General features: G+C 56.0%; 1 protein-coding gene across 1 annotated transcript in view; it reads left to right on the top strand.

Moving 5' to 3' along the window:
• Positions 1 to 251: 251 nt before the first annotated feature.
• LOC102429485 (protein Daple-like) overlaps positions 252 to 26280 on the top strand; it is a gene marked incomplete at its 3' end in the record, with an annotated part of 43278 nt that continues 17249 nt past the window's right edge. The window contains exons 1-15 of the mRNA XM_023748409.1: positions 252 to 335; positions 1353 to 1493; positions 1928 to 2046; positions 2753 to 2834; positions 3147 to 3296; positions 7433 to 7540; positions 8343 to 8480; positions 9024 to 9150; positions 11430 to 11584; positions 16197 to 16334; positions 17875 to 18060; positions 18112 to 18336; positions 18823 to 19067; positions 21957 to 22100; positions 24492 to 25266. Coding sequence (XP_023604177.1) covers positions 252 to 335; positions 1353 to 1493; positions 1928 to 2046; positions 2753 to 2834; positions 3147 to 3296; positions 7433 to 7540; positions 8343 to 8480; positions 9024 to 9150; positions 11430 to 11584; positions 16197 to 16334; positions 17875 to 18060; positions 18112 to 18336; positions 18823 to 19067; positions 21957 to 22100; positions 24492 to 25266 — 2817 coding nt within the window. The remainder of the gene's footprint in view (positions 336 to 1352; positions 1494 to 1927; positions 2047 to 2752; positions 2835 to 3146; positions 3297 to 7432; positions 7541 to 8342; positions 8481 to 9023; positions 9151 to 11429; positions 11585 to 16196; positions 16335 to 17874; positions 18061 to 18111; positions 18337 to 18822; positions 19068 to 21956; positions 22101 to 24491; positions 25267 to 26280) is intronic.

A 26280-nucleotide genomic window follows, 5' to 3' on the forward strand; every position in this document is an offset into this window, starting at 1 on the left:
TTCCCTGCTAGAGCCCTTTGGAATACGGGGCCCAGAGCAGTTAGGAATACAGGCTCAAGAGCCGTTTAGAATTTGGGGCAAAGAGCCTTTTTCGAATGTGGAGCAAATAGCAGTTTAGAATGTGGTGCAAATAGCAGTTTAGAATGTGGGGTGAGGAGCCAATTGGAATGTGGGACGAGTAGCCGTTGGCAGTGCTTGGCACAGAGCTGGTGGGCACAGAGACGGTGGGCCCAGAGCCTGTGTGCATAGCGATGGACGGTGGACACAGCCTCAGGATGGACGTTACTGTCCGCGAGCTCATGGAGCTCTTTCTACAGAGTCCGCTGGTGGCAGGGGTGAGTACACCTGACTCCCTGTCCCATTGCGGGTGCCCTGGCTCCTCTCCCGCCCCCCTAAGGTCTCCACAGACCCCACCCACCTGGGCCCTGGCAGTCCTGGGACTCAGGGGTCTTCACAGGTTTCCAAACTGGGGGCGGGTGTCCTGGCCTGGGGCCCTGAGGGGTTTCCTACTCTGGAGCCCATGCACCAGGTGCAGGACCCCCTGGTGCTTCTAGCCCTGGACTGAGATGAGTTCACCTGCTCCTGCCAGGGGGCTAGGCTGCGGGTCCAGGCTCTAGCTGGTTTGACTCAGTGGTTAGAGTGTTGGACTGCCCACCAAAGGGTCGCAGGTTTGATTCCCCGTCAAGGGCATGTCCCTGGTTTGAAGAAGGTAATGTCGGCAGTTGGAGGAGAGGCTGCCCAGTGAGGATGAGGCCGTGGGCCTGTGCTCGCACCAGGCAGAAAGGGGGAACCAGGTGGTCCTGTGTGGCCTGTGGGGATGAGATCCAGGCTCACCTGAGAAGTATTTCAGGTTATGAAAGGTTTCCTCAAAAAATAAGATTGTCATGGACCCAACCTTCTGACATAAGCGCTCTAATATTTTGCCATCTTCGCGTTAGATTTTATTTGAAGAATAAGATGCTATCCCTCCTGACCCTCCCCTCCCAAGGCTTACCCTCTTTGTGTGACACATGGATGGTGCAACTGAAATCCCTGGGACAGTTGAGGGAGCTCCCACACTGGGAGGAGTGCTGTCTGGTGGGAAGTCAGTGTCCTCCTTGAGCTAGTGTGACAGCAGCAGTGGTGTGTGAGGAAAGGGCTCCACTGCAGAGTGTGGCTGCACTTGCTGAGGAGCCTGCCCGCCCCCCACAGGAACTTGGTGGCTGAGGGTTAATAATGTCAGTGAGGTGGGTCAGCTGTGGGAGAGTGGGCCTAGGTCCCAGGGGGCGTGGCCTTGGGAGGCGGGTGCTCTCAGGGACCCTCTGCTGCTCCCTGCTCGGCCTCCGCAGCACCTTACCCTTGTGTGCCCTCAGGTGACGCGCCACCAGGAGAGTGTGTTGGACCTGCAGTGGTTGGAGGTCCCAGACATGGCCCTGGAGGAGGTGGAGTACCTCTCCAGCAGCATGATCTGTCGCCTCAGGAGGGTCTTCATTGAGCAAGACCATTGCAGGAAGGTGTGTTTGTGGGTGGCCCAACAGTCTGGGGGACGGTGGGGAGGGGCCTGGGTCTGGGGCCTAGTTATGGTCGAACTCTTCATCCTGACTTCCTCTCAAGCTGCACACTGTCTGTCCTCCTGGCCCATTTTCATGGTGGCAGGATGTGGGCACTTTCCCTGCAGGGCACAGTCCCCTGATACACCTGTGAGAGGACAGAGGTTGAGCTTGGGGAGCCTGCTCTATTCACTGGGCCCTTCTGTCTCACTAAATATATCTCCGCTTCTTAAAAACTCCCTCACATTCTCCTGCCTCCTTCCTGGCTTTGCAGTCTCGGCTGCCATCTTCTCTTTTACTTTCTTCCGTCTTTTGGTCATTCTTCACCACATTCTAGTGTGGGCACTGTGCCGGGCACAGGAGCACGCCAGTGAGACCCCCTGTCTGCCCTGCTGTAGCTGGTCGTGACCATGACCCAGGAGTGGAACACCAGCAGCCGCCCCAGCGAGGACACGCAGCACCTGGCCGTGGAGCTGGCGGACATCAAGGCCACGCTGAGAGGCGTCAGGCAGGAGCTGTGAGTTCCCCAGTGACCCTGGTCTTTCTGCTCTTGTGCCGTGTGTCACCACCCATTGCTCGCACATGTGGTTCACTGCCATGCGGTGCAGCAAACGGGGCAGCTCTCACAGTGCCCTGGAGTGACCGGGCTCTGCTTTGAGCTGGGTCCCTGTTGGGCCCTGGGCTAGCCCGGTCCCTCCCCTCCCCTCCCCGGGCCTGCACAGCAGGGTTCTGCTGGGCCTTTAGGGCTCCTGCCAGTCCAGACATGGCAGACTCAGAGCAGCAGCCTGCCGCTCAGCCTCGGGCCCAGTGTGGGTGCTCTTGGCTGGAGGGAGGATGTGACTCTCTGGTCCCGTCCTGTGGGCCTGCTCCCCGTTTCCTGCAGCTGGTGATGGCACCATGCCCGGTATCTTGGAAGCTGCCTGCCTTCACCTCCCTGCCAGGGGCCCTCCCTGCCTGCCTGCCTGTGGAGGGAGCAGTGGCTCTGGGGACTCCTTCCCTGTCTGCACCCTCAGAGGAAAGCTCAGGTCTGTGGTGAAGTCTGAGAGCAGCAGTGACAACTTAAAGCTCACCTTGGACTCCAGAGCATTTTTGTAGCCCCACGTGTAGACGCCCTCCTCACGCCTAGAAGCCAGGACCCCCTCTTTCCCCGCTGTGGTCTCCCAGGTGGTGGGCTTTCCGGGTGCTTCTGAGGAGCCCTCACCACGTGTTCTCATCGCCCCCAGGGAGGAGAAGATGAAACAGCTGGCGGACACCAGGCATCAGTTGTACCAGCTGGTGCTGGAGCTGCAGGAGGCCCGGCACAATGTGAGCAGGAGGCCTATTGTGTGGGCCTGGGGTGGGGGGCTAGGATGCCCCAGTCACTGTGGCCCCAGGTCCAGGAATGTGACCTGGGACACCTCTCCTTCCTGCTCAAAGCAGCGCTGCCTGAGAGCCAGCTGTCCTGGGAGCTGCTGTGGGGTGAGATGCTGCAGTGACAGCATGTGGGACCCCCACACATGGGCCTGCACATGGACCAGCTTGGCCGCCCCTGGCTTCTCCTGGGGCTGCAGGGACTTGGGCCTTCCCCAGCCCCGAGAGTGCCCTGAGCCAGGTCCCCTGCCTTTGCCCACCTCCCAGAACATGGAGCTGGCGGCCACTGCCCAGGCTGCTCGTGCCCCCCTCCCTGAGCTGGACTCCCTGAGGAAGAAGGTTAACCTCATGGAGAGGCTGGAGATGGAGGCGATGGGCCTCAGGCAGAAGGAGAAAGACATAGACTTCTATGCAGCCGCATGGAAGTGAGCCCAGCAGGGGCAGGCAGCCCGCGGGCACTTGTGTCCTGGAAGCGGGGAGAGGGGCGGCAATGCCTACCCAGTTGGCCCTCTCCTTGCACTACAGCCTGTCCACGCGACCCCTGGGCTCCCTCTGGTAGTGGAAGGAATAGGGTTGGGAATGTGGTTGAAGGGCCCTGATTCTTCTAGGACTTTTCCTCCTCCTCCTTCATGCCACAATGATGACCTCTATTCACTAATCTTTTTCTTTAAGACTCCTTGTAATTTCTATGACTAAATCTTACCAGGACTGTTTCCTCATCTATAAAACAGAGATAACTGTACTAGTCCGTGAGGTTTATACAATGAAAGAGGTAAAACACCTGGTATTTGGGCAAGTTCCATATTAAGTTCTCTGTGGTGTAGCCTACTTGGATTCCAAGGTTATGGGTCTTTTCAGAGCAGGGTGTCAGGGCTGAGGGGGGATGGAGACCAAGACCCAAACATGGTTACTGACGCTCTGACCATGCACCCAACTGCCTCACATGAGCAGTGAGTTCAGGACCCTCTCTTCCAGTCGTGTTTGCTCCTCCCACCTACTCAGGGAGTGGCTGTTCCCGCAGGAATGTTGGTGGCTCACTGCTCTGTCCCCTGGGGAGAAGGCACCCTGGGTGCTGTGCCCTAGCAGCCCGGCCCTGGAGGGGTGGGGGTGGGGGCCAGCTCTCGGCTTTGTCCTGGAAATGGCCCCCTGGCCCTGCTGGTGATGAAGGGCATCAATCTGCAGCACAGACAGGTGTGCGGCAAGGGCACCCTCCCTCACAGGTAGGAGGGTTGCGGAAGGTCATGTGCAAGCTTCCTCAGGCTGCGGCCTCCACAGTCTCCTGCAACCTGTTGACCTAAGGCAGGCCCCACATCTCAGCCGACACTCTGCCCCGTGGATGGTGTGGGTTTCAGGGCTCAGCCCCTGTCTCCGTGTCTTTTCCGGGCCTGTCCAAGCAGCTTCGCTCAGTCATGCAGACGCAGTGACTGAAGGCCTGTGTGGCACCAAGCCCTGCAACAGGAGCAGGGGATCTAACACAAAGCAAGACTCCTTCTGGGCTTTTGCAGGGTTTCCCGTCGGAACCCTGTTCCGTGTTCTCAAGGTGTGTGCCTCTGGATAGCAGCAGCAACATATTTAATAGCAACATTTTTAATATGCAAATTGTCCCCTTGGATGGAAGTTCCACAGGGAGGCCAGGAGTTCGACTGCTTGCTATTACATGTGCTGGCCACCAGGGGGCAGCGCGGAACATTGCTGGCATTGGCAATGCACTGTGACCTCTCGCTGGCTAACCTGGAGCGGGGGTGACAGGGATGGAGGTGCTGTAAGAATGCAAGCTCATTCTCACTCCCCTGCATCCCTCCCTGGGACACCAGGGCTCGCCCACCAGGGAAGCCCCTGAGCTCAGGTGCTGGGTGCCCAGGAGGAGCCCACCCTGCACCCGCACAAACTTGTTAAGGTGAGCCAGGCCACAGCAGCCAGGACCACAGGGGCCTGTTGGGCTCCTGGTGGGTTTGAGCAGGAGCTGGTCTGCAAGGCCAGCCAGGAGAGAGCATGCTGCTCTCCCTGCTTCTGGGGGACACCACTGGGCCGACCAGAGGCCTACACTGCTCTCCGGCCGCAGTGTCTGGCCATGCTCACCTCATCTCTGTGTGGAGACTTGGGCACCATGACTCAGGTGTGGGGGTGAGGGGGGTGTGCGGGGGCCAGCGGCCCAGATGCTGCCCTGAGTCCAGAGTTCAGCTGTGACCTGCCCTTCCACGCCAGATGCTCGCACTTGGATCTCCGGCCAGGCCTAGGGACCGCACCCAGCAGGAATTTCATGCACCGGGCCTCTAGTCGATTAATAATTTTGCTGTGAAATTAGTAATGCTTTACACTTTGCATTATTAAATGAATTACAAGAGAAACAGAGTGGTCCATGGAGGCCAGGCCACATAGAGGATGAGTCACACTGTTCTCTAAGGCCCGTGTGCCGGGGCCCTGGGAACCGCGAGGACAGAGCTTGCACCCGCACGCTTACATCACAGTGGTGCCAACAGCCCTGCAGGCTGTGCGCAGCCTCCCGTCAGCCCTGCTGGGCCAGGTTTACTGTGTGCAGCTCGATCCCCTGAGGGCAGGGGCAGGGGCCTGTCTGACTGCATGCCTGGGGCTGGCACACACAAGGCACTTGGTAGTGACCACACACGTCAAGTAAATCCCATCTCAGCATGAAAAGACTTGCAACCTGGGGAGAAGGACGGGGGAATCAGAGGTGTTGTCTCCTTCGGACGGTGACAGTGTCAGGTGTGATGGGCAGCGGAGCAGAGAGCCGAGCACGACTGTCACGTGGACACCCACCATGTGGGGCCCTCCTATGGGTACATGGGGAGCCACAGATGGCCTGGGTGCCCTCCCCAATAGCCCGTCCAGTGTCGCCACTGAGAAACACATAAAAGGGGAGGGTGGTAGTGCCACAACCCGAGGAGACAGGCCTGGGCGCCCCTAGGCACACCTGGGAAGTGGGGGTGCACCCAGTGATCCTTGACTCTGTCTGCAAACACTCATCCCACCTCTGCTGCCAGGGCCCGGGGTGGAGGACAGAGGCAGAGAGAGAGTGCCTGGGAGGTCCCTCTGGTCCCATGCTTTGTCCTTGGCTGAAATTCCTGCCACCAGGGGCAGACATGGGGGTGCCTTGAGGGTCCTGAGCAGCTGAGGGCCAGCGGGGCCTGTCTCTGCCCCTCAGAGAGGGATGGGCACTTAGCTTCCTGGGCAGGGCTTGCTCCCAGAGGCGGCGGAGGCTCCGCAGGCGAGTGCCAGCTCTCACTCCACTTGCTGGGTGTGAAGCAAGCCTTGTCCCGTCCATCACAGGAGAGGCGGTCCAGGTGCCTCTCATCCCCTCGTGCCCTGGCACCGGGTGGCGTTGATAGGAACACGTTTCTAGTGAGCTTAATACGTGAAGTTCTGTCCACAGATGGGGCCCCTGGTTGGGATCGTGCAGGGAGGGGCAGGGCAGGTGGTGGCAAGTCAGGTAGGAGCTGGGTTTAAGATCGGACCGTGGGTCAGGTGGTCTCACACTCTCTGCCTCCTCCAGCCCCAGCCTTTGCCACTTTAGGACTCAGGCACAGCTTCTCGGGGTCTTGTCTCTCACTTCTGCGGTGGTGGGTGTGCAAAGCAGGTTTAGATGTTTCTGCAGCCTGATCCATGGGAAGGTTGACAACCCCAGAAAACTGAGGCCCATTGGAAGAGTAGCTATAAATCATTTAGTTCCACACTATACTCTGCTTCTGGACACTTGTCCACCCCTGCCTTTCCCCAGGTCCTTCAGGGCCCAACTCACATGGCGCCTCTGACTCCCCCTCATGGTGTGATTCAGCTAACAAGTGCCTTTGAACATTTCTAGGGGCCCCACGAGAAGAGGAGTGGCATAGTCCTAGCCTTGGGGCGAGGGGGGGGCTGCGGACAGGCCAGTTCAGTGTTGCCTCATAGTGGGCACTCTGGTGCCCCAGCATCTGACTCAGTGGGTGGGATAGAGTGGAGTTGAAGTCCTTTTCAGAGCAGGCAATTCGGGCTGGGTTTTGAAGGCTGAGTAGGAGTTGGTTGTAACAATGACCAGGCAGGCTTTGCTATGGGATCTCAGGGCCTGGGATTATGGTGATACTGGTGAGTACTGGTGGGTAGACACAAGATGAGAATTCTGGGGGCAGTGACCAAGGGGGGAGAGCAGGGCCTCCTGCCTTTTGAAGCCCCTCCATGTGCTCCAGCTCACATAGCTGATAGTAGTCAGGGCTTCTTACTGAGGCGGGCTCCTTAAGGATAAGGTGCAGGCTGCTGAGGGCAGTGAAGAGACAGGTCTGGAGTTCTGCAGCCTGAGTTCAAGCCCAGCTTCACCCCTGGCTGGCTTTGTGACTTGGGGCTCATTCCTTAATTGACCCAAGTCAGCCTCTTCGTGTGTAGGAAGGGACTGTCCCTGCCTCCCTCTGGGCGCTGTTGTGAAAGTGAATGTGGCAGAGTCAGAGAGCACCTAGTGCAGGGCCAGGGACTGGCAGGGAGGGGGCCGTCAGGTGAAGCCAGAGTCAGTGACCAAACCCTTCCAGATGCCAAGCGTTGACCAGAACCGTGTCCACTGCCGGTAGGTGCACGGTTTCCCCTCTACGGAGAATCCAGGGTTCTGGCCCGTGCGGGGAAATGAACACGTGATGGATAAGCAGGAGCTACCGGCCCGCTCCCAGGTGTTAGAACCCGTGAGTGGGGCAAGCCTTGGAAAACAGCCCGCCAGGAGAAATGGGCATGTCCCCGTGTATGCGTGCTGGCAGACTGAGGGCATTCAGGGGAGACTCAGTCCTCCTGAGACTGAGTGGCGCTGGGAGTTCTCCGGGGGGTGGGAGCAGGGATGAGGGGAATGAGCTGTGTGCTGGGCGCTGGGACAGGAGTAAGTGCAGTGGACGCCTCCCGTGGGGGCCTGTGAGGGCCCAACTGTGTCCACCCCCAGCATGTGCCTGGCACACAGAGGCCATAGGACTTGTTTTGCTTGTTGTGTCTTACAGACCCCTCATTTCCCGGAAACTGCCCAGAGCTGTTGTTTTTCTAAGAGTAGGTGTGTGACATGTTCACATAGGAACTGCGTATTGAACAAAAGCTCCTCTGAATTTTGTTCCTGGACCCAGATCAGTGGAGTGACTGTGAGAGGCCTAGACTCGGCCCTCAAAGCCAGGACAGACTCTCAGCCTCACCCCTTCCTTGTTTAAGAAAGTGGCTCAGCCAAGTCCCACACCTGTCAGCAGGTGCACTCGTCCAACCACCGAGGCTGTACGTGTCAGACACTCTCACAGTGTTCCCTTCCGAATTTAAATAGTGTCTTGCTTCGGGGATTTTTCCATCTGCCTGGCCTAATGGAGAAGGGCAGGGGCTCAAAAGCGGAGACAGAACTTCCCGTGGCAGCAGAGTCACCCCTAGGTTGTTGGTTTGGGTCCAGTGACTGGAAGAGCTGTCGTCATGACCAGGGGCCTTAACCTGATGGCTCTCATGTGTGTTCTTGCTGACCAGGTGCGGACTGGAGACGATTATTCAGTGGACACAAAGGGCCACCTCCAGGAGCATTGGATTTGGTATTGGATTGATAAGCTATTCGAGCGGGAGGAGGAGAATGTGCAGCTGAAATCGAAGCTGCACCACCTACAATTGGTAGGACAAGCTGTGGTCACCACGTGTAACACAGATGGGGGCAGTTTTAGGTTCATGTTGTGCCCTTCTCTGATGTTCAGCTACTGGATCGGTGCTGCTGCCACCACAGTGACCCTCTGAGGGCAGAGAGTCACTTTCTAAGCCCAGTGGCTTGAGTGGGCACCACTGAAGCCTCCAACACAGAGAGGGCCTGATGCTGTGTTGCTTTCCTGTGAGGATGGAGGGATTGGGCCTCTGTTGCAAAAAGGGTCTCCTCGGGTATTTATGATGTGGGTTGAGCTGTGATTTGTGAGTCCCTATGGCCTTTCCACGGTATTAGGCCTTCTAAGGGGCCACAGAGCTGCAGTCACCATAGCACTTGCTCTAAAGCCCTGAGCTGTAGGTCACTTTGTTCAGACACCGCTCAGAGACCTCGGGTGTCTTCACCCCTAGGGGCATGGAGGCCCTTCATCCTGGGGGAATGAGGACAGATGCACGGGGCCGGGGCTTGTCCAGAGTGTGCCCCAGTCCACATCCTCACTGCCCCCCCACTTCCTGCACTAGGTCCAGGACACATACCAGAAGTGCCTTGAGGAGCTGTGGGAAGAGAACATGGCCCTCAAGACTGCACAGGGGCAGAGTGTGGAGGAGTCCGCCCACCTGCGCTGGGAGCTGGAGCAGCTGTCAGAGGGTAAAGCAGGTGCCTGGGGGCCAGCCTGGCTGTGGATTCTCTCTTACCCGGGGAGCTGAGCCCTTGGCTCTGAAACTCAAGTGTCAGCCCTTCCTCTACCCCAGTAAATAGGATTTTATTCAAGGGCCATTTGGAACTGTTTCATTGCAATTCTCACCAAGAACATGAAGGGCCTGGCCACCTTGAGTCAGGAAGCCAAATGCGAAGGAAGTGTTGCCAGATTTCTTCCATCAGCCAGTGCCAGGAGCTTCCAGATGACAGCACGCTGATGCCCAGAGGGTGTCTTAGATCTGTTGGTGGAGGATTGGAAGCTCTGGATGCAGGAGATGTCCCCAGTGGTCACTCACCTCCATTATAGCTGTACCCGGGGCATGGATTCCTCCGTTGATTTCATAATGGGACAGATGGGTATAGTCTGCTCTCCGTCTTCCTGGGCAGGGGCTGCTCAGTGGCTGCTGTTCAGGGGACCCAGGCCTCTTCCTCTCCCTCTGGTGTTGCCCCCTCCCAGCCCCCAGAGGAGATGAGGGGTTGGCCAGGGAAGGTGGGTGTGGTGGCCGGTCGTACAGTAGGAGCCTCAGCACCCAGCAAACAACAAGCCAGTTCCTGTGTCCAATAATAGCACACGTGCACCTGAGAGTGCAGGTTAGGGTTTGCTTAGAGCTCTGCTGAGCCAGGAGGGCCTTAGGCTGGTTTGGGGAGGGGCTGCTTTTTAAATTCTGAGCAACATTCCTCAGCGTCATGGAAAGGCTGTTGAAAGCAGCTGGGTATTCCCCTCTTCAAGGCGTCCCATCCGCTCCAAACCTAAAATCAGTTCATTGAACTAGGAGTCTGTGTGAGAAGTTAGTTCTTGCTGTGGTTTGGTGTCTCCCCACTCCTGGGAACCCAGGCTCTGGGAGTTGAGGTTCCTGGGGAGCACACTGCCCCCTGGTGGGACACAGAAGTGGTGGCGCTGGCAGGGACTGGCTCAGACCAAATGTGCTTCTGTTAGCAACCAGGGTGGCTGATGGGGTTGGAAAGCCTCCCTGATTCAGATGCTCAGTGTAGCTTGTGAGCCCTTCCAGGTCGGTGACTGACTTCTTCATGTTCCCAACTCCTACTGCTCAGCTGGCAGCTACGAACAAAGCGTGAACGTAGTTTTTGTGGTTGGGGTGGTGGCTTCTTGAGTCAGAAAGGCCTGGTTTAAAGTCCTGGCTCCTCTACTTGTTAGCCAAGTGACCTCTTCTGCACCCAGTTTACTTATCTGAAAAATAGGGGTGATGAAGCTGCCTCACAGGATTGCTATGGGTATCTTGTGAGAGGAGACAGTGAAGCGTTAGGCTGTGCCTGGCCCACGGGGCGGCAACAAAGGATGGCTGTTCTTATCGCCCTTGTCTTATCCAAAGACACCCACTGCTCTGCTTCTTGGGGTGCTCATGAGCAGCCCTACTAGCAGTACAGTGCGATAGGGCTCCCAGAGCTGAGTGTGTGGCCTGGAGGGACAGGTGAGGGAACAACCCTAACCCCTCAGACAGTCATGTTTTCCTCCTGAACAAGCCCCGGGACTTTCCCAAAGTCACGCACCTGCTGGCGGCAGGGAGGGGCCTCTAACTCCCATTCTTCTCAGGTCTGTGCTCCCTTTCTGTTCCGCATTGAAGCTGTTTAAAAGCAAAGGACATTGCCTTTTTCTGGCTTTACCTTATGTTTTCATCTCGCTTAGAATTTTTAAAGCAGTTTGGATATACTGTCTCATTCTCTTTCAATGCACTTGTGAAAGTATAAAATGAAATCTCTGACTGAAGGAACTTACCCAGAGATGGCGAGTACTGGGCATATGTGCCCCATAGCCTCTTCCACCCACAGACATGCGGTCAGTGATCGTGTTCCCCTACACCCTCGGCTGAGCCACCTGCATTCACACCACTCTGAGGCTGGCACAGAGAGCGCACTCTGCCATCTCCGTTAGTCTCTGAAATCCTTGGCTTGACGGTCAGGTTAAAACTTGGCAGAAAGTGGTGCCAGCAGTTCCATCATCTTGAACGTTTGCATTGCCTTCTCTCTACCATCACCTGCTTTACTCTTAAGCTCTGCTTGCTCCCCTGACAAACCCAGCTGAGACAGCAGAGGGGCCATAACCGCCCGAGGAACCCTCAGGTGCAGTCAGCAACAGCACCCTGGGAAAAAGGGAGGGCACCCAGCTGACCATCCCAGACCCTCAAGCCTAGGGCTCAGGGTGATGGCCATCTCAGGGCCGGTGGCAGAGACCCCTGGAATATGGGCTCTGACTCCACTTTGCTCTTCAGCCTCTTCAGCCTCCAGCTGCTTCCTGAAGCTGGACCAGGAGAAGCAGAGCCTCCAGGGCACCATCCAGGGGCTGCCGGACGCCTCCCTGGCCCTGCAGGAGAGCAGCCTCCAGCGCCGGGAGCTGGAGGAGGAGAACCAGCAGCTCAGAAAGCAGGTACCTGTGGGTGGTGTCCGGAACATACGGGCATGTATGTGGCCAGGGGGAGCACCCAGGTGTCCGTGAGCATGCGCAGCTGGGGGACAGGCAGAGTCCCGTGCAGCCACCGTTTTGGTAGGGGGACAGGAGGCCTCCTGGAGAGGCGTCAGGAGCAGCAGGAGGAGTCCCTGCAGCAGTGAGACCACACACGATGGACCTCTGTGGGCCTCGCTGCCTTCATCTGTGAAATGGGGTTAATGATGCACCCACCAGTAGGTGTGGTGAGGATGGTGTGAGTTAGTGCAGGCAAAGGGTCCAGACTGTAAGTGCCTCATGGAAGGAGAGCAGCGCCCTCTTAGAAACCACCGGGCGGGCCCGGGAGAGAAGCAGCGATGGAAGACTCGGCCCGTGTGGAGACCGTGGCTGGGCCATTTCAGGGCATGGCTGCTGGTGACAGGAGGCAGTGCTCACTCTCTCCTTTCGGTCGAGGGCATGAGGAAGAAGAGGTGGCTGGACGGCATTGCCTTTCTGGACAAACCAGGTCTTCCCAGTAGCTCAGTAGAACAGAGATCTGGGAGGACAGACAGGCTCACCAGCCAGGTTCATCCTACAGTTACCAGGACCCCATTCACATGGCAAGAAGGGCCCTGAGAGACTAGCGACGGCCTCCCTGAGCAGGTCATTCTGGGTCAGAGGGCCTCAGTCCATGTAGCCACCGCGGGTGACACAGCTGCGTCGTGGGCTCTGAGCACACCGTGACGGGTGCCCGGATTCCAGATGAGGGACGCGCAAGGGCACTCCTGCTTGCTGACCCCCTGGCAGGACTGGTGCTTACAGGTATCTGGGTGTCTGTCCCGACCAGCCCAGGGGTCCTGCCAGGGTCATTTGCTGAGGCTGCCCCGGCAATGGCAGGTACGTGGGCTGCAGACCAGCGACCTGGCTCCCGCTGGTCATGGCTCTGCTGGAACTTCATCTCTGGGTGAGGCTTGGGACCGCCCCTCCTCCTGTGAAGTGGTTTCTCCAGGCCTCTCATGGGACGTCCAAGGTTCAGTGACTCACGCTTCTTGTCCTTTGAGGATCCATGCGCCTCACAGCAGAGCAGCTGCCAAGCAGTGTGTCCTCTCCCTGGGGGCCGGGAGGAAGCCCCTCCTCATGCCACGTCTCTCTGTGCAGCGCAGCTCAGGGAAAGCCACCAGACAGTCTGGGTTTTAGATTCACATGGTCTGGGCACAGTGAATGTCTCTGTAAATGGCAGCCCGACCTCAGCTGAGATAGAAAGGCTTGACCTTTAGAAAGATGAGAACCTCCAATGGGGCGGGTCCCCAGGGGGGAGCTGCAGAGGCCTGCGCTGTAGCCTCTGGCTCAGCTCCCGGCAAGGATGAGAGATGACCCCTGACACTTCTCCTGCCCTCGGGGTCCACTCCGGTCCCTCCTCCACACACACAAGACAGGTGGTGGCTGCAGCCTCCCCACATGACTCCTTAGCCCTGTCTCTCCGGTCCCATCCCCTGCTTCCTCTCCTGATCAGTTCCCTGTAGGACTCCCAGGCAGTCCTGCCACAGCCCTCAGAGACCTGTCTTGGCTCTGAGCCCCTAGTGAGAGGAAGGGGCTGCAGTTTGAAGTCCAGCACTCTCCCTTGTCTGCTGCCAGGAGCCCTGCGAAGGCGGCCCTTCTGCTCTCCTCCGTGTCGTGCTCTGCCAGCTTGAGGCCTGGCTGCATCATGGGTCCTCCCTCATGTTTGATTGATGGTGCATCTAGGCCATCAGCTAAAAGCCACAGGGACATGGCCTGACATTGACCTCCCTGGAGCCAGGACAGGCCCAGCCTTGGACACGTCCAGACAACATGGCCCTCTGGGAGGTGTCTGAGAAGGAGAGACAAGGGTCAGCCAGGACAGGTGGCCCAGAGTCCCAGGCCCCCCGGTGCCAGCTCGGCTCTCCCACCACCCAGTGTCTCCCAGGCTGTAGGCTCCCTTCGGTCTGTGTAAACCTTAGTTCCCGAAGTTCACGTCCTTCCCTGTAACTCACGACCCTTCTGTGGACCTTAGAGAGGGTGCGCCCCCCACCCTCACTTTGCACTGACATCCTCAGAGTTCATTCCTCTTAGGAAGAGGGGCAGCCCTTTGGGGCCTATTGTGGGCACTAAAGCGCAGCACAGGGGCTGATGGGCAGGCCCCTGGCACCCGTGTGCTCTGGGGACCTGGAGCCTCCCCACAGGAGTCCGCGGCCCAAGGCTGGTGCTTTGAGGAAGACAGGAAACCCATCTCAGCCCAGCAATCTCTCAGAGTGGTTCTCAACCTTCCTAATGCCGCGACCCTTTAATACAGTACCTCGTGTTGTGGTGACCCCCGATCATAAAATTATTTTCGTTGCTACTTCATAACTGTAATTTTGCTACTGTTATGAATCGTAATGTAAATATCTGATATGCAGGATGTATTTTCATTGTTTGAGACCCACAGGTTGAGAACCGTTGCCCTAGGGGAAGGGATGGCCTTCAGGGACAGACAGGAGTGAGGGTTCCAGTTCCACAGCAAAAAGAAACAGAGACAGATGGGGGTGTCCAGCCGGGGGTTGGGGGGACATGAGGCAGTCACATCTTCAGACCAGAAGCAGCCATGCCAGATATGCAAAGGTTGGACATAACATTCCTTTCACTGGGATAGACGGGGCAGCAGGGGAGAAGGATTAACAGTAAGACGGGGAGGGGTGAACAAGGCAGGAGGTTGGCGGGGGGACACACCCCAGACCTTGTCTGAGAGAGCAGGCCTGGGGTCGGCCCACTGCCATGCGTTCGGCTTTGCCGCATCCTCACTGGGACTCTGGGCAGATCACTGGACTCCCTGGGCCGGTGCCCTTCTCTGAATGAGGGTGAGTGACAGCTGTGCAGGGCCTTCCTCCTCAGGGCCGGCCCCAGAGCAGGCACGGCCATCAGGGCAGATGCCTGCTTCTCTCTGAGCCCAGACCTGTTGCTAGGAAGTGGAGCAGCGATAAGGAAGGAGAAGAAAGATGTTCTCACTTGTGAGAAAGACTCAGACAGGTGGCACCTTGCAGCGCCTTTTGCTGTTGGCCCTGGCTGGTGGGGCTGCCCTGTCCCCATGTTGGGGCAGGGGGCTGGGTGTGCGGACAGGGGTCTGTGAGGGCACAGATATGAGCCCCACTGTGCCTAACCCTCCCCGTCATGGGGAAGAAGCTGCCTGCCTGCTGCTTCTGAGTTGTCTGAAGACTGTGCCAAGACCTGTGAGATAAAGGCAGGGCGGCCTCTCCCACGAGAAGTAGGCAGAGCTGGCATTAGAGCAGCGATCCTTCTGGGAGTTTGTAAACCTGCCTGTGCCAGGCCGCTCCCAGCAGGTGAATGGAGCCGGCTCTTGGACCTGCTGCTCACTGGGTCACTGGGTGTCTGAAGGTCCTGCCCCCAGAGGTTCTAGTTGGTGGCCTGAGGTCTGGGGTGTTTAATGCTCTGAGAGCCACCTGATCTGGATTGTGGGGCTCCTCTGTTTTAGTTTTAGAGCCGTCAACCCAAACCAGCATCAGGGTCACAAGTCCAAATGCAGGCTCTTGGGCCCCTGCCCAGACTGACCATGTCAGAAGCTCTGAGGATGGGAGGGGCCTGGCACTCTCAGGAGGGGTCAGCTCTTGTTGCACTTGCCACCTCCCAGGTGTGAGATGAGCACGTCACCCTGACAGAAGCTGGCGCCCATGCCTGCTGCTTGCTGGCCCTGTCAGTTACGGAAATGCACTCGTGGTCACATTGTTAGCAGGGAGCCACACTCTTCCCCTCACAGGTGGTCATGAGTTTGCTGTCAGTGGGAAGGGACAGCAGCACGAGCCTCGCCTGGGAGTCGCACCTCAGGGCCCACCCTGAGTCTGAATCTGCATCCATCACGGTGTTCAGGCACAGAGTGTGAGACCTGCGAGATGTGTGGGTCCAGGCAGTTCATGTTCAGGGAGTGGGCACCGGTGGGTCCTCCGTGACGGGCCGCTGATTGGCATCGTCCAGGAAGGACAGAGGGGGTCTGGCCTGGGCAGCAGTCGGGTGTGGAGGGGGAGCCGCATGGGGAACGAGCACAGGCCTTGGTGGTCCATTTACTTGGAGGGGAGAGGAGGGAGAGAGATGGCAGAGGACCCCTCAGAGCAGCTGGATGAATAGGAATGTCACCAACTGGGTGAAGTCCCGGTAGGACATCCAGTGGTGGCTGATGGCCCCAGGAATGTGGCCTGACCCTCAGGACAGTAGTGGACACGACCTAAGATGTAAGCATTGAGAGTGAGCAGTGGAAAGCTGGGAGGAAAGCTGACCTATTGGTGTCCATGGCCTTTTTCTCTACCATGAGCTGGACGTGCACACCATGGCTGAGAGGTGATGGTCAGGGTGTGGGGAGCTCACTGCACAACTAGGCCTGACCTGGGCAGTGGCTCAGGGATGCCACCCAGGTGCCTGGCTTCTCCCTTCCTGCTCTGCAGTCTTGGCATTGGCTGAAGTACTACCCCAAGAAGTGGGACGGAAGGTTTCCCCTTGAGAAAAGGCCTGATAAAGTGTTCCGTGGAGATGACAGGTTTTGTGTTTGCTTTAAAACACAGTTCACTCCCTGAAACGGACATTTGCATGGGGTCGGTCTTTGGTTCCACAGATTGAAGACTTGCGAGTCCAAATGGAAAGAGAAAAGCAGACCAGCCAGGATCTGGAGACTCTCTGTGAGGAGCTGGTGGAGGAGAGAGAACAGCTGCTCCGTGACAATAAGACCCTGAAGGCTGAGAAAGCCCAGGAGGTAGGCCCTCCAGCACCATGCCTCCCCTGGCTCCCCGGCCTGCAAGAGTGTGAGTCCAGGATCATAGGATGTCCTGGGAATCCAGCAGTGATTCCTGGGTTACCAGTTTCTGCCCACAGCTGCAGTCAGACCAGCAATTCCAGCCACAGCAGGGGCACAGGGACAGATATTGCTTCCCAGGGACACTAGCAATCTTTTTGTTTGTTCAGTCTATTTTTTATTTATTTCAGAGGGAAAGGGAGAAGGAGAGAGGGATAAAAACATCAATGATGTGAGAGAATCATTGATCAGCTGCCTCCTGCATGCCACCTACTGGGATCCAACCAGCAAAGTAAACATGTGCCCTTACCAGTAATCGAACCGTGACCTCCTGGTTCATAGGTTGATGATGCTCAACCATTGACCCATACTGGCTGGGCAGCAGTCATCTTGTTTATGATTGTCATGACTTGGGGGAGGAGAGTGGAGGTGCTCCTGGCTGTGGTGGGAGAGGCCAGGATGCTGCTAAATGTCCTGCAGCACATGGGACAGCCCACAGGACAAAGATCCCCCTTCAAATGTCCAGCTTCACGCTCAGAGCTCTGGAGAACCTCCAGGATTAATCCACCCCCACAGAAGTCCTAGGGTAGGCAGCCCAGTGCTGGGGCAGCGGCTCAGGGACACCACCCAGAAACCAGGCTTCTCCCTTCCTGCTCTGCCAGTCTTGGCCGTGGCTGTTGTACCTCGCCAAGAAGTGGGCAGGAAGAATGTGGAGGGTGAAGAGACAGAGGGAAGGCCTCCTGGGATCCTCTGTGTACATCTCATTGGCCACACCTGACACATGACTAACCCTAGCTGCAAGGGAGGCTGGGTATCAGGTACTTGAGTTCTTTAGCCTCTCTAGTATTGCAGAAAAGGGGCTTGGGGTGGTGCTGTGTAGACTTAGGAGGCATGCATCCACCCTCCCCCAATATGGCTTCCAGTCTAGGAGGTGGAATGACAGGTGACAAGCCAGGTGACTTGAGATGTGTGCTATTGAGGGAATATACGTGGGTCCAGGGACAGTCTTATTGGTGCAGGACATTTAGAATCCTGGTGCAGGGCTTCCCTGAGGAGCTGTCAATCACACTGAGTCCTGGATGATGAGAAGGAGCCAGAGAAGCTGGAGGCTGGGGGTGGAGGCAGGTGAGCATTCACAGCAGAGGGAAGATCATGTGCAGTGCCTGCAGGGGAGAGTGGTGTGAGGAGTGGCCACAGGGGTGGGCGGTCAGCTCTTGAACCACTGTGGACCAGGGTAAAAAGCACCAAAAAAATCACTTTCATTGTTTTAAGAGAAGATGCGGTTTCTGTTTCTATGTCATCTGGCTTCTGTGAAAGTGTTTAGACTTGAACTGTCTGGGTGGGGATCTCCATGCCCTTCACCTTGTGTCCATATCAGGCCTTTGGGAAACGTTAGGACGTCCTTTGGGTCCATGATGAGATGGACATTCCAGGCCTACACTTTGGGCCTCCAGTTTGGACCGAAATCATGCCTGTGTCGTTTCCTTGTGTTTTCCTGCAGTTCAAGGATCTGAAAAAACTGGTGCATTCACTGCGGGATAGTTCACAGACCAGCAGCAAGGCCCGCATGAAGGGCAGGAAGACTGAGCAAAAAGTCCTCCTCCAGACGGTGACGGACACCAAAAGGAAAGTGACTATGATGGAGTGGGAGCGGCCGCAGCTGTGCCGGGACCTGGAGCAGGTGAAGGCGCAGGCGGCGCAGGCACAGGAGCTGGAGCACATGAAGGTGCGGGTGAAGGAGCACGTGGTGCGGGCACAGGAGATTGAGCAGGAGCTGCATCGGCTGCAGGAGGAGATCGAGAAGCTGGCCATGGAGGTCAGCACCCTGACGACGGCCCCTGAGAGGGTCCACGCCCTCGAGTGGGAAAGCCAGGACCTGTTGCTGGAGAACCAGAGGCTGCAGACGTCTCTGGACACCCTGCAGCCTGAGGGTCTGGAGCGGGACAAGCAGCTGGACACCAGGGTAATTCTGGCCTCAGAATGAGTCAGGACGGTTCCTCCCCGGTCAACTCTCTGGTGCTTTGAATGCGGTTGGATTGTGGTGTGTAAATATCGGTGAAATGGGTTGGTAGTGCTGTTCAGGTTCTCTGTGTCCTTACTGAATTTCCATGCACTTTTCAAAGTATTCAGAGAGGGTACCCAAGGAGGTTATCCAGAGAAAGGGCAAAAATTGCCAAGAAAGGTCACATGTGCAGGGAGGGGCCCAGGACTAAGCTTAGGCCCATGGGGTAGTCCGTTTCTGCCGTGGGCCTTCCCAGAGCAGTTCCTTGAGTGCAGGTAGAACTGTCCTCAGCTCGGCTGGGTGTTGCCTCTCCTGAGGGTCCTGCTATTTTGGTGTCTGCACTTGACCCGCTGTTGGTCCCTCACTGCGTGTGGGGACCTGGGGATCCGGAGTCTGTGGTCCCCCTGGGCCTGCACCTGATGAGGCGTCATTTCCTTCTCCCTCCAGCAGGTGGAAAATTCCACTCTGAGCTCCCAGAGCGCCTCGCACACTGCGCTCACAGAGCAGGACACTCAGCTCCAGCACCAGCAGCTGGTGGCAGCCCACCAGGCCCTGCAGCAGGAACATGCGAGCCTAGGCGCACTCCACGAACACCCTACTAAGGAGCACACGGCCCTTCTCGACAAGTACCGCCGCCATAAGACACTGCTGTGTCGGAACCTGGAACTGGAGAGCAAGGCTCTCAGTGACAGGTGGGTGCCTGCGGCTGGGGGTGACTGACGGGCTCCCCGGGCTCCTGTCCCCCCTTCACTCTGGTCCCTCATGTTTCCTCTGTCCACAGTGAAGAGATGGAAATCCACCATCACCCTCAACGATGTGGAGTTGGTGTGGCTGGAGACTGAGGGGCAGGAGGGTCCCCCAGGGGAGAAGGGTGTGCCCACTAATCCAGGCTCAGGGAAACCAGGTGTCAGCATTGGCGTCCCAGCTCCCCTGGGCATTCCTACCCCCTTTTCCTTTTCTCTCCAAACCAAGGACTAGGAGGGGAAGTCACCACAGCTGCCGATGTTCAGGGGCGTGCCTTACCGAGCTCCCCAGGCCTTTTCCCTGTCCAAGTCTCAAAGTCTGGGCTTCTGATTTTCTTTTTTTACTTTTAATTTTGGAAACTTTTGAATATATGGACGTGTACACAATAGTATAGTGAAAATCCTGTGTTCCCCTCACCTGCAGCAGCATTACCAATACTCGGCCATTCTCCTGTCACCTTTACCTATGACTCTCCATATACCTTTTTAAAGGTAAAATTGATGTACCTTAAATGCATAAATCTTAACTTTGTGCTTTTGCAAAATCAGGGCTTTGTGTGCATATAGTCAGCCAACTTCGGCTGAGCTCCTGGCCAACAGATCCCTGATTTCAGTGGCCCTGGCAGGTGCAGCGGGACCCAGAGCCTGGGGGAAGTGAGATGTACAAAGAACTCCAAGGTGGGGGGTCGGGGGGAGAGATACACTAAAGAGAGGCTCTCCCACACTTGGAGCAGCACAGGAGGGAGCAGCACAGGAGGGAGCTGTCCACCTTCTGTGCTTGTGAGTTATCCCTGCTGAGGTCTTCCCTTGCCTCTGTCTCAGCAGATGCTAGGCAAAGGCTGGGGCTTCCCTGGGAGCAGCTGAGGTGCAGGGATTTGGCATCACAGGGACCAGGGAGGGCGCTGAGCCTGCAGAGCCTGTGGAGGGCTCCTGCTGCTGCATGAACTTGGGGGCAATGACGTTCATTTATGCACTCACCCAGTGCTGCCTGTGGACTCTCTGCAGAGCCTTCCACCCCTTTCTCCACCCAGATTCCCTTCCTTTGGGGGTGCCGGGACGTCTGCTCCTATCAGACTCTCATTTCTTCCCGCCAGAATGAGTATCTTCTGCCTCTTGGCATCTCCCTCACTGCCTCCTCCGCACCCGTCCTGTGTTCACGAGACGCTTAGTGAGCACCCACTGGGCGCCTGGTGCTGTCTAACATGGTGGGAATGCACCCAGCTGACTACTGATGGGAGCCTCCTGTGGTGCCCACCCCGCACCAGGCGCTGCGGGCCTTACCCTCAATGCCCTATGATAACCGTGTGGATATATTCTTTTGTCTGTTCACATGGGAAGGTTTGTGCAGGTGGCATTTGACTGCTCTGAGGGAGGAGTTCATTGTTCGGCCTGTGACTCCTTGCTTGGTGGACCGCCTGTGTGATTCAGTGGTTTTTGTTGGTTGGACAGATAGCTGGAGGCCCTTGGTGTGTCTGCAGCAAGGATGCAGGTTGGAGGTGGAGGTGCCTGGAACACAGGCCGGGGGCTCTGTATTCATTTCACCTGACACTTGACTGGGACACTCGCTCCTTCCTTCCCCTGGCGCACATGTACTGGGTGTCCAGCCTCGTACCTGGGATTCAGTGGGGAGTAGGACTCCCAGTTTCTGCCCTGCCGGAGGGTCGTTACTAATGGTTGTGATATGCTTGATCCTGTGCTTTGCCAAGACACAACAGGGAAGCAGGAGGTGGGGACCCTAATGGTCCGTGGCCCTGTTTCTCAAACCTGGATGAGAAAGATCGCCGCCCTGAAAACCCGGCAGAGCCTTCATCCCCACCTTCCACATCCCCCGTCCTGTCCTGGCAGTCTCCACCCATGGCTAAAGGCCACAGGAAGGAACGTTTGTCTTCTAACAGCCACCCGAGCAGTTGTCTGAGTTTGAGTCCCCACAGGTCTTGACTCCAGACAGAGGGTACAAGTACAGCTGATATGGGGTCGGAGGAGGAGGGGCGGGGATGGAGGGCTGAGGGCAGGGGCTGAAACCATGGAACCTGGGTGGTCTCTGTCAGCCTGTCTCTGGGTGTGGACACCTCAGGAAGGGGGTCTGGAAAGGCATTTGCCTGCCTGGGGAAGATTGAAAGGTGATGACTCAGTCTCCACCTTGGACCTGGGGGGCCCCCCGAGTCACCCTGAACAGGGAAGGTTCCTGCAGGAGGAGGAACAGCCTGGGGCTGGTCAGGGGCTCCCTCTTGTGCTCTGCTGCCCTCCAGAGAGGCTGTGCGGGACCCTCTGCAGACTGAGACAGGAAAGAAATAAAAGCCCGAGCTGAGGGGAGGCTTCGGGAGGGCGAGGGCAAAGGCTGGACTGGGGGTGCCTTGAGGAGCAGGGTGTGCAGCTGCCCCTGGTGGCTGCTTGGGACCCATCAGGCAAGCCTCTGCCCCCCATCCTGCCTGGCTCAGAGCAGGAAGAGTTGTGTTCCTGAGCTGGGGCGGAGGGCTCACCCAGGGCCTGGTGAGGGGGATCAGCTGTTATGGGCGGTGGAATTCGCTGTATGTGCAGTGGTTTCTTTGACAAAGTCGTGGAGTTCAGAAAACAGTGGTTTTGTTCCCAGTGGGATGAACGAGGGAGGCTGCTTTGACAGGGTCTGGAAGGGGCCATGGAGACATGTCAGGTGGGAGGAGGGGGACTTGGCTCCCAGCTGGAGGAGACCCCCAGAGCTGGCTCAGTGTCTGTTCCTCTCCTTGTGCAACCCTGTCCCCTGTCCATCCCCCTCTCCCTCAGCTCTGCAGAGAGAAGCTGCTCACCCAGGCTTTGAGGTCTGGGGTGTCCTTTCCTAGCGGGTGTGTTTCCCATCAACAGATACAAGGACCAGCTCCAACATAAGGCGGCGCTGGAGCAGCTGGGGACGCTCTTGACCACAGAGCAGGAGGCTCTGCAGCAGGAGCAGAGGACGAGTGCCATGGCCGCCGAAGAGAACCAGAGGCTGCAGGGAGAGCTGGACAGGTAACCGCCAGGCCCCCTGCAGCGCCTCTGCTGGGATCTCAGTCAGACCCACTCACTCAGCACCCGCTGAGCTGAGCTCAAGTGAGACCCCTGGTGATGGTGCATTTTTACCAACCCTGCCCTGGAAGCAGCTGGTGGTAACAAGGTTAAGGGGACTCCAGCTGGTGGCTGGAAGGAAGGACTCGGCAGCTGGGATGGGGCATTGTCTAGGTTTGGACAACGTTCCCTCCCACAGTTATGATGCTGATGACTGTTGGGCAGGGGCACCTGCATGCTCTAACACCAGCGATCCCGTGAGGGAGGGAGGCTCGGTCCTCAGCATTCACGCATTCCCATTTGTGAATTCACCTCCTGGCTGAAATGTATTGGTGACCCCCAAATCAGTGCCCGTGGCCTGTCATGGACGTGCCCAGAGTGGGAGATACTAGAGTCGCCGGATGTGCACATTCTTGACCCCGGCCTTGTTTCAGCTGTCACCTACCAGCGTCCTCTTTGTGGGCCATTGAGTGCCATGGTGTTCTATTTTGTGGGCTTTGAGGGTGATTTCGCTGTTTGAAATGGCCCCCAAATGGAGTGATGAAGTGCTGTCTAGTGTTCCCAAGTGCAAGGCTGCTCTGGGCCTCATGGGGAATATACGAGTGGCACACAAGGGTCATTCGGGCCCAGGTATGGTGCTGTTGGCTCTGAGTGTATTACACGGAGCGTCTTTATGTCTTGATCAGCTGACAGAATGTTACCAGAGACTCCCAGGCACCGGTGGGAACAGTTTCAGTACTCACTAATTCAGGGTTCGCGTGTTTGGGTAGAACATTATACTGCGAATCATTAGAATTGACTGAGCTATTGTTATCCTTTAAAAAAACCACAGCAACAGAGGAGAAAACAGGCTCAGGGAGATTAAACAACTTGTTCAAGGTCAATGTTCCTAGTCACAGGCAGGATTTGAATCCAGGTCTTGCCTCAACCCAGAGCGTGACCACATGAAGCCTTCCTTCCCACAGCCCTGATTTAACATGTGCTGTGGGGCTGTAACTCAGCTGCCTGCAGTGGCCGGGCAGGTCCAGCAGGTGGGGAAGGAGAGTCAGCGATAGACCAGGCCCTGGTGGAGAATACACCCAGCTAGAGGCTGTCAGTTGGGAGGCAGGTTGGACTGCCAGGTCATCCTTCTTTATGCTTTTTTTTTTTTTCTGAAAAGAAGATATCTGAATGTTGATGGGAAACTTAAAATTTTGGAATGCTGATATAATAATTATTTTTTTGTTTTGTTTGTTTTTCAAAAAAATCTGCTTTGTTTGGGAAGGACAGAGGACCAGGAGCAGTGGTTCTCAACCTTCTTAATGCCGTGATCCTTTAATACAGTTCCTCATATTGTGGTGACCACAATTTAATTGTTACAAATTGGACATAATTAAAGCTTAGTAATTAATCACAAAAACATATGTAATTATATAGGGTGTCCCAAAATTCACGCAAGGTTTGCAACTCAATTCAATTGCGGATCTTGCGTGAATTTTGGGACATTCTATATGTATGTTTCCGATGGTCTTATGCAACCCCTGTGAAAGGGTCGTGACCCACAGGTTTAGAACTGCTGACTGGGAGGACCTGGAAACATGTCTGAGGCCAGTTGACCCTTAAACCTAAACCGCAAGTACTTACAGCACTACAACAGAGAATCTTTTTTTCTTGTTCTGTTTCCTTTCTTTATGTTATTTTATTTTTTTAGTTGACTTTATTGGAGAGTCTTCAATTAATAAAACCATACACACTTTAAAATGAAATAAAATAGAATAAAATAAGTAAATGTTAAAAATTTTTAAAAAGCTGTGTGGGCCAAATTTCACACACCTGTGTTCAAATTGAGTCCATGAGCCTCTGGTCATATGAGCTTTTTGGTATAAATCTTCCCCAGGAATCCCAGTCGAGTAATGATGATGATGATGATAATTTCAGTGAATTTAGGTAACACTCCAGAATCTCCTATTTTATTTATCTCAGTAGTTGAAATTAGAAAGGGGCTTGGAATTGGGGAGAAGAGCTGGATATAGACATAGAGTCTTAGAGCAGAAATGTTCTGATTCAGTGTTTAAGTGTCTCAATCAAAGAACTCTTTTTCTAAGTAGGCAGATGTGCCAAAGCCTCACATAGAAAGGACTTTTGCAGGGATGCTCTGTTGCAGTGGTGTCCAAGCCTGCCTGTCCTGTCTCTCCCAGCGTAGCCTCCTAGAACCCCAATGAACACAGTTTGAAAATCGCTGATTTTGTTCAATCCTTCATTAACACATGAAAAAACTGAGGGCCAGAGAGGTTGCTGTTTTGATTAAGGTTTTACAACTGGGACAGAGCCTGGGAGTGCGCCTCAGCCCTTGGCTCTGTGTCTCTCCACCCCCAGGGCCAATTCCCTGCACCAGCAGCTGAAGAGGGAGCAGGAGGACCTGCAGATGCACAGCAAGAAGCTGCAGACCTCCCTGAGTGACACCCAGCTGCAGGTGAACTGCTGGCAGGCCCAGTGCGATTGGCTGAGGAAGGAGCAGGAAGAGCTGCAGAGCTACAACAACGAGCTGCAGACCTCCCTTAATGAAATGCAGCTGGAGAAGAACCGCTGGCAGGCCCGGTATAAGGGGCTGAAGGGGCAGCAGGAAGAGCTGCAGATGCACAGCAAGAAGCTTCAGACATCTCTGAACGACACCCAGCTGGATGTGCACTACTGGCAGGCCCGGTACGAGGGGCTGAAGCAGGAGCAAGAGGAGATGTACACACTCACCATGGACATGCAGACCGACGCCAAGCAGCTGAAGACCCACGTCAAGGAGCTGCTCACACACAACAAGCAGCTGCAAACGACCCTGAAGGACAGACAGCTGGAGTTGAACTGCTGGCAGGCCCAGTGCAACTGGCTGAGGGAGGAGCAGGAAGAGCTGCAGAGCTACAACAACGAGCTGCAGACCTCCCTTAATGAAATGCAGCTGGAGAAGAACCGCTGGCAGGCCCGGTATAAGGGGCTGAAGGGGCAGCAGGAGGAGCTGCAGGTGCACAGCAAGAAGCTGCAGACCTCCCTGAATGACACCCAGCTGGAGGTGAACTGCTGGCAGGACCAGTGCAACTGGCTGAGGGAGGAGCTCCAGAGCAGGGACATCTCGCTGACCGAGCTGGGCAACCACTGCCAGGTGAGGCCAGAGCTGGAGGCCCCAGGACCCTGGGTGGGCCTGTTCCCTGGGCTGATGCCTTGGGCTCCACCAGGTGGGAATGGGTCCTCATTGGCATCTCTGCTCAAAAGGTGTGTGTGAATGTCACACAGAGGCAGAGAGGAAGCCAGAGGCAGTTGACTGGGATGAACACCAGGACTGGCAGGGGTGTGCTACAGAACACCTTTCACCTGATCTTTGCTTTTTGCAGGGTCGGGGCGGTGCATGGAAACAGCCAAGTACCATTGTATCTCTGTCCTCTCGGCTGAGCACTCTGCTCTCTGTGTCATCTCATTTAATTCTCACAATGATCTTGTGAGCTGGGGTTCCCATCCTTGTCCCTCTGAAGTAGCGGGTTGGAACCCTGTTTGTCTGAAGCCAAAGCTTGGGACTTCCTGCTACACCAAACGCGATGATATTCTAGAGCAGGAGCTGGCCAGCCTCAGCCCAAAATTCAGGTCCAGCTTCACGCCTGTTTGTGTATGGCTGAGAACCAAGAGTAGCTTTCACAGTTTTTAATGGCTGGGGAAAATCAAAAGCAGGATAATATTTGGGGGCAAGTGAAAGTGACATGAAATTTAAATGTTGGTGTCCATGAGTTAAGATTTTTGGTTTGTTTTTTAAACACAGACACACCCATGTGTGTGCATTGTTTCTCTGGCTCCTTTCCTGCTGTAATAACAGGGTTGAACAGTTGCAACAGAGACCACTGTCGGCCTGGAAAGCCTAACGTATTTAGTACCTCGCTCTTTACCGGAAAAGCGTGCCAACCCTACCTAGAGCAGAGATGTCCAGTAGGAATGTAATGCAGGCCACCACATGTAACACTCAGCTTTCTAGTAGCCACATTCAAAAAGTAAAAGGAATCAGGTGGGATTAATGTAGGGGTCTATTTTATTGAACCTTATATCTAAAATATCACATGTAACCCCAAAAGCTTATTAATGAGATTTTTCAAAATAATATGTTTTTTAATTGATTTTTTGAGAGAAACAT

This window comes from Myotis lucifugus, unplaced genomic scaffold, assembly GCF_000147115.1.
Source record: "Myotis lucifugus unplaced genomic scaffold, Myoluc2.0 scaffold_1366, whole genome shotgun sequence".
NCBI classification, from domain to species: Eukaryota; Metazoa; Chordata; class Mammalia; order Chiroptera; family Vespertilionidae; genus Myotis; species Myotis lucifugus.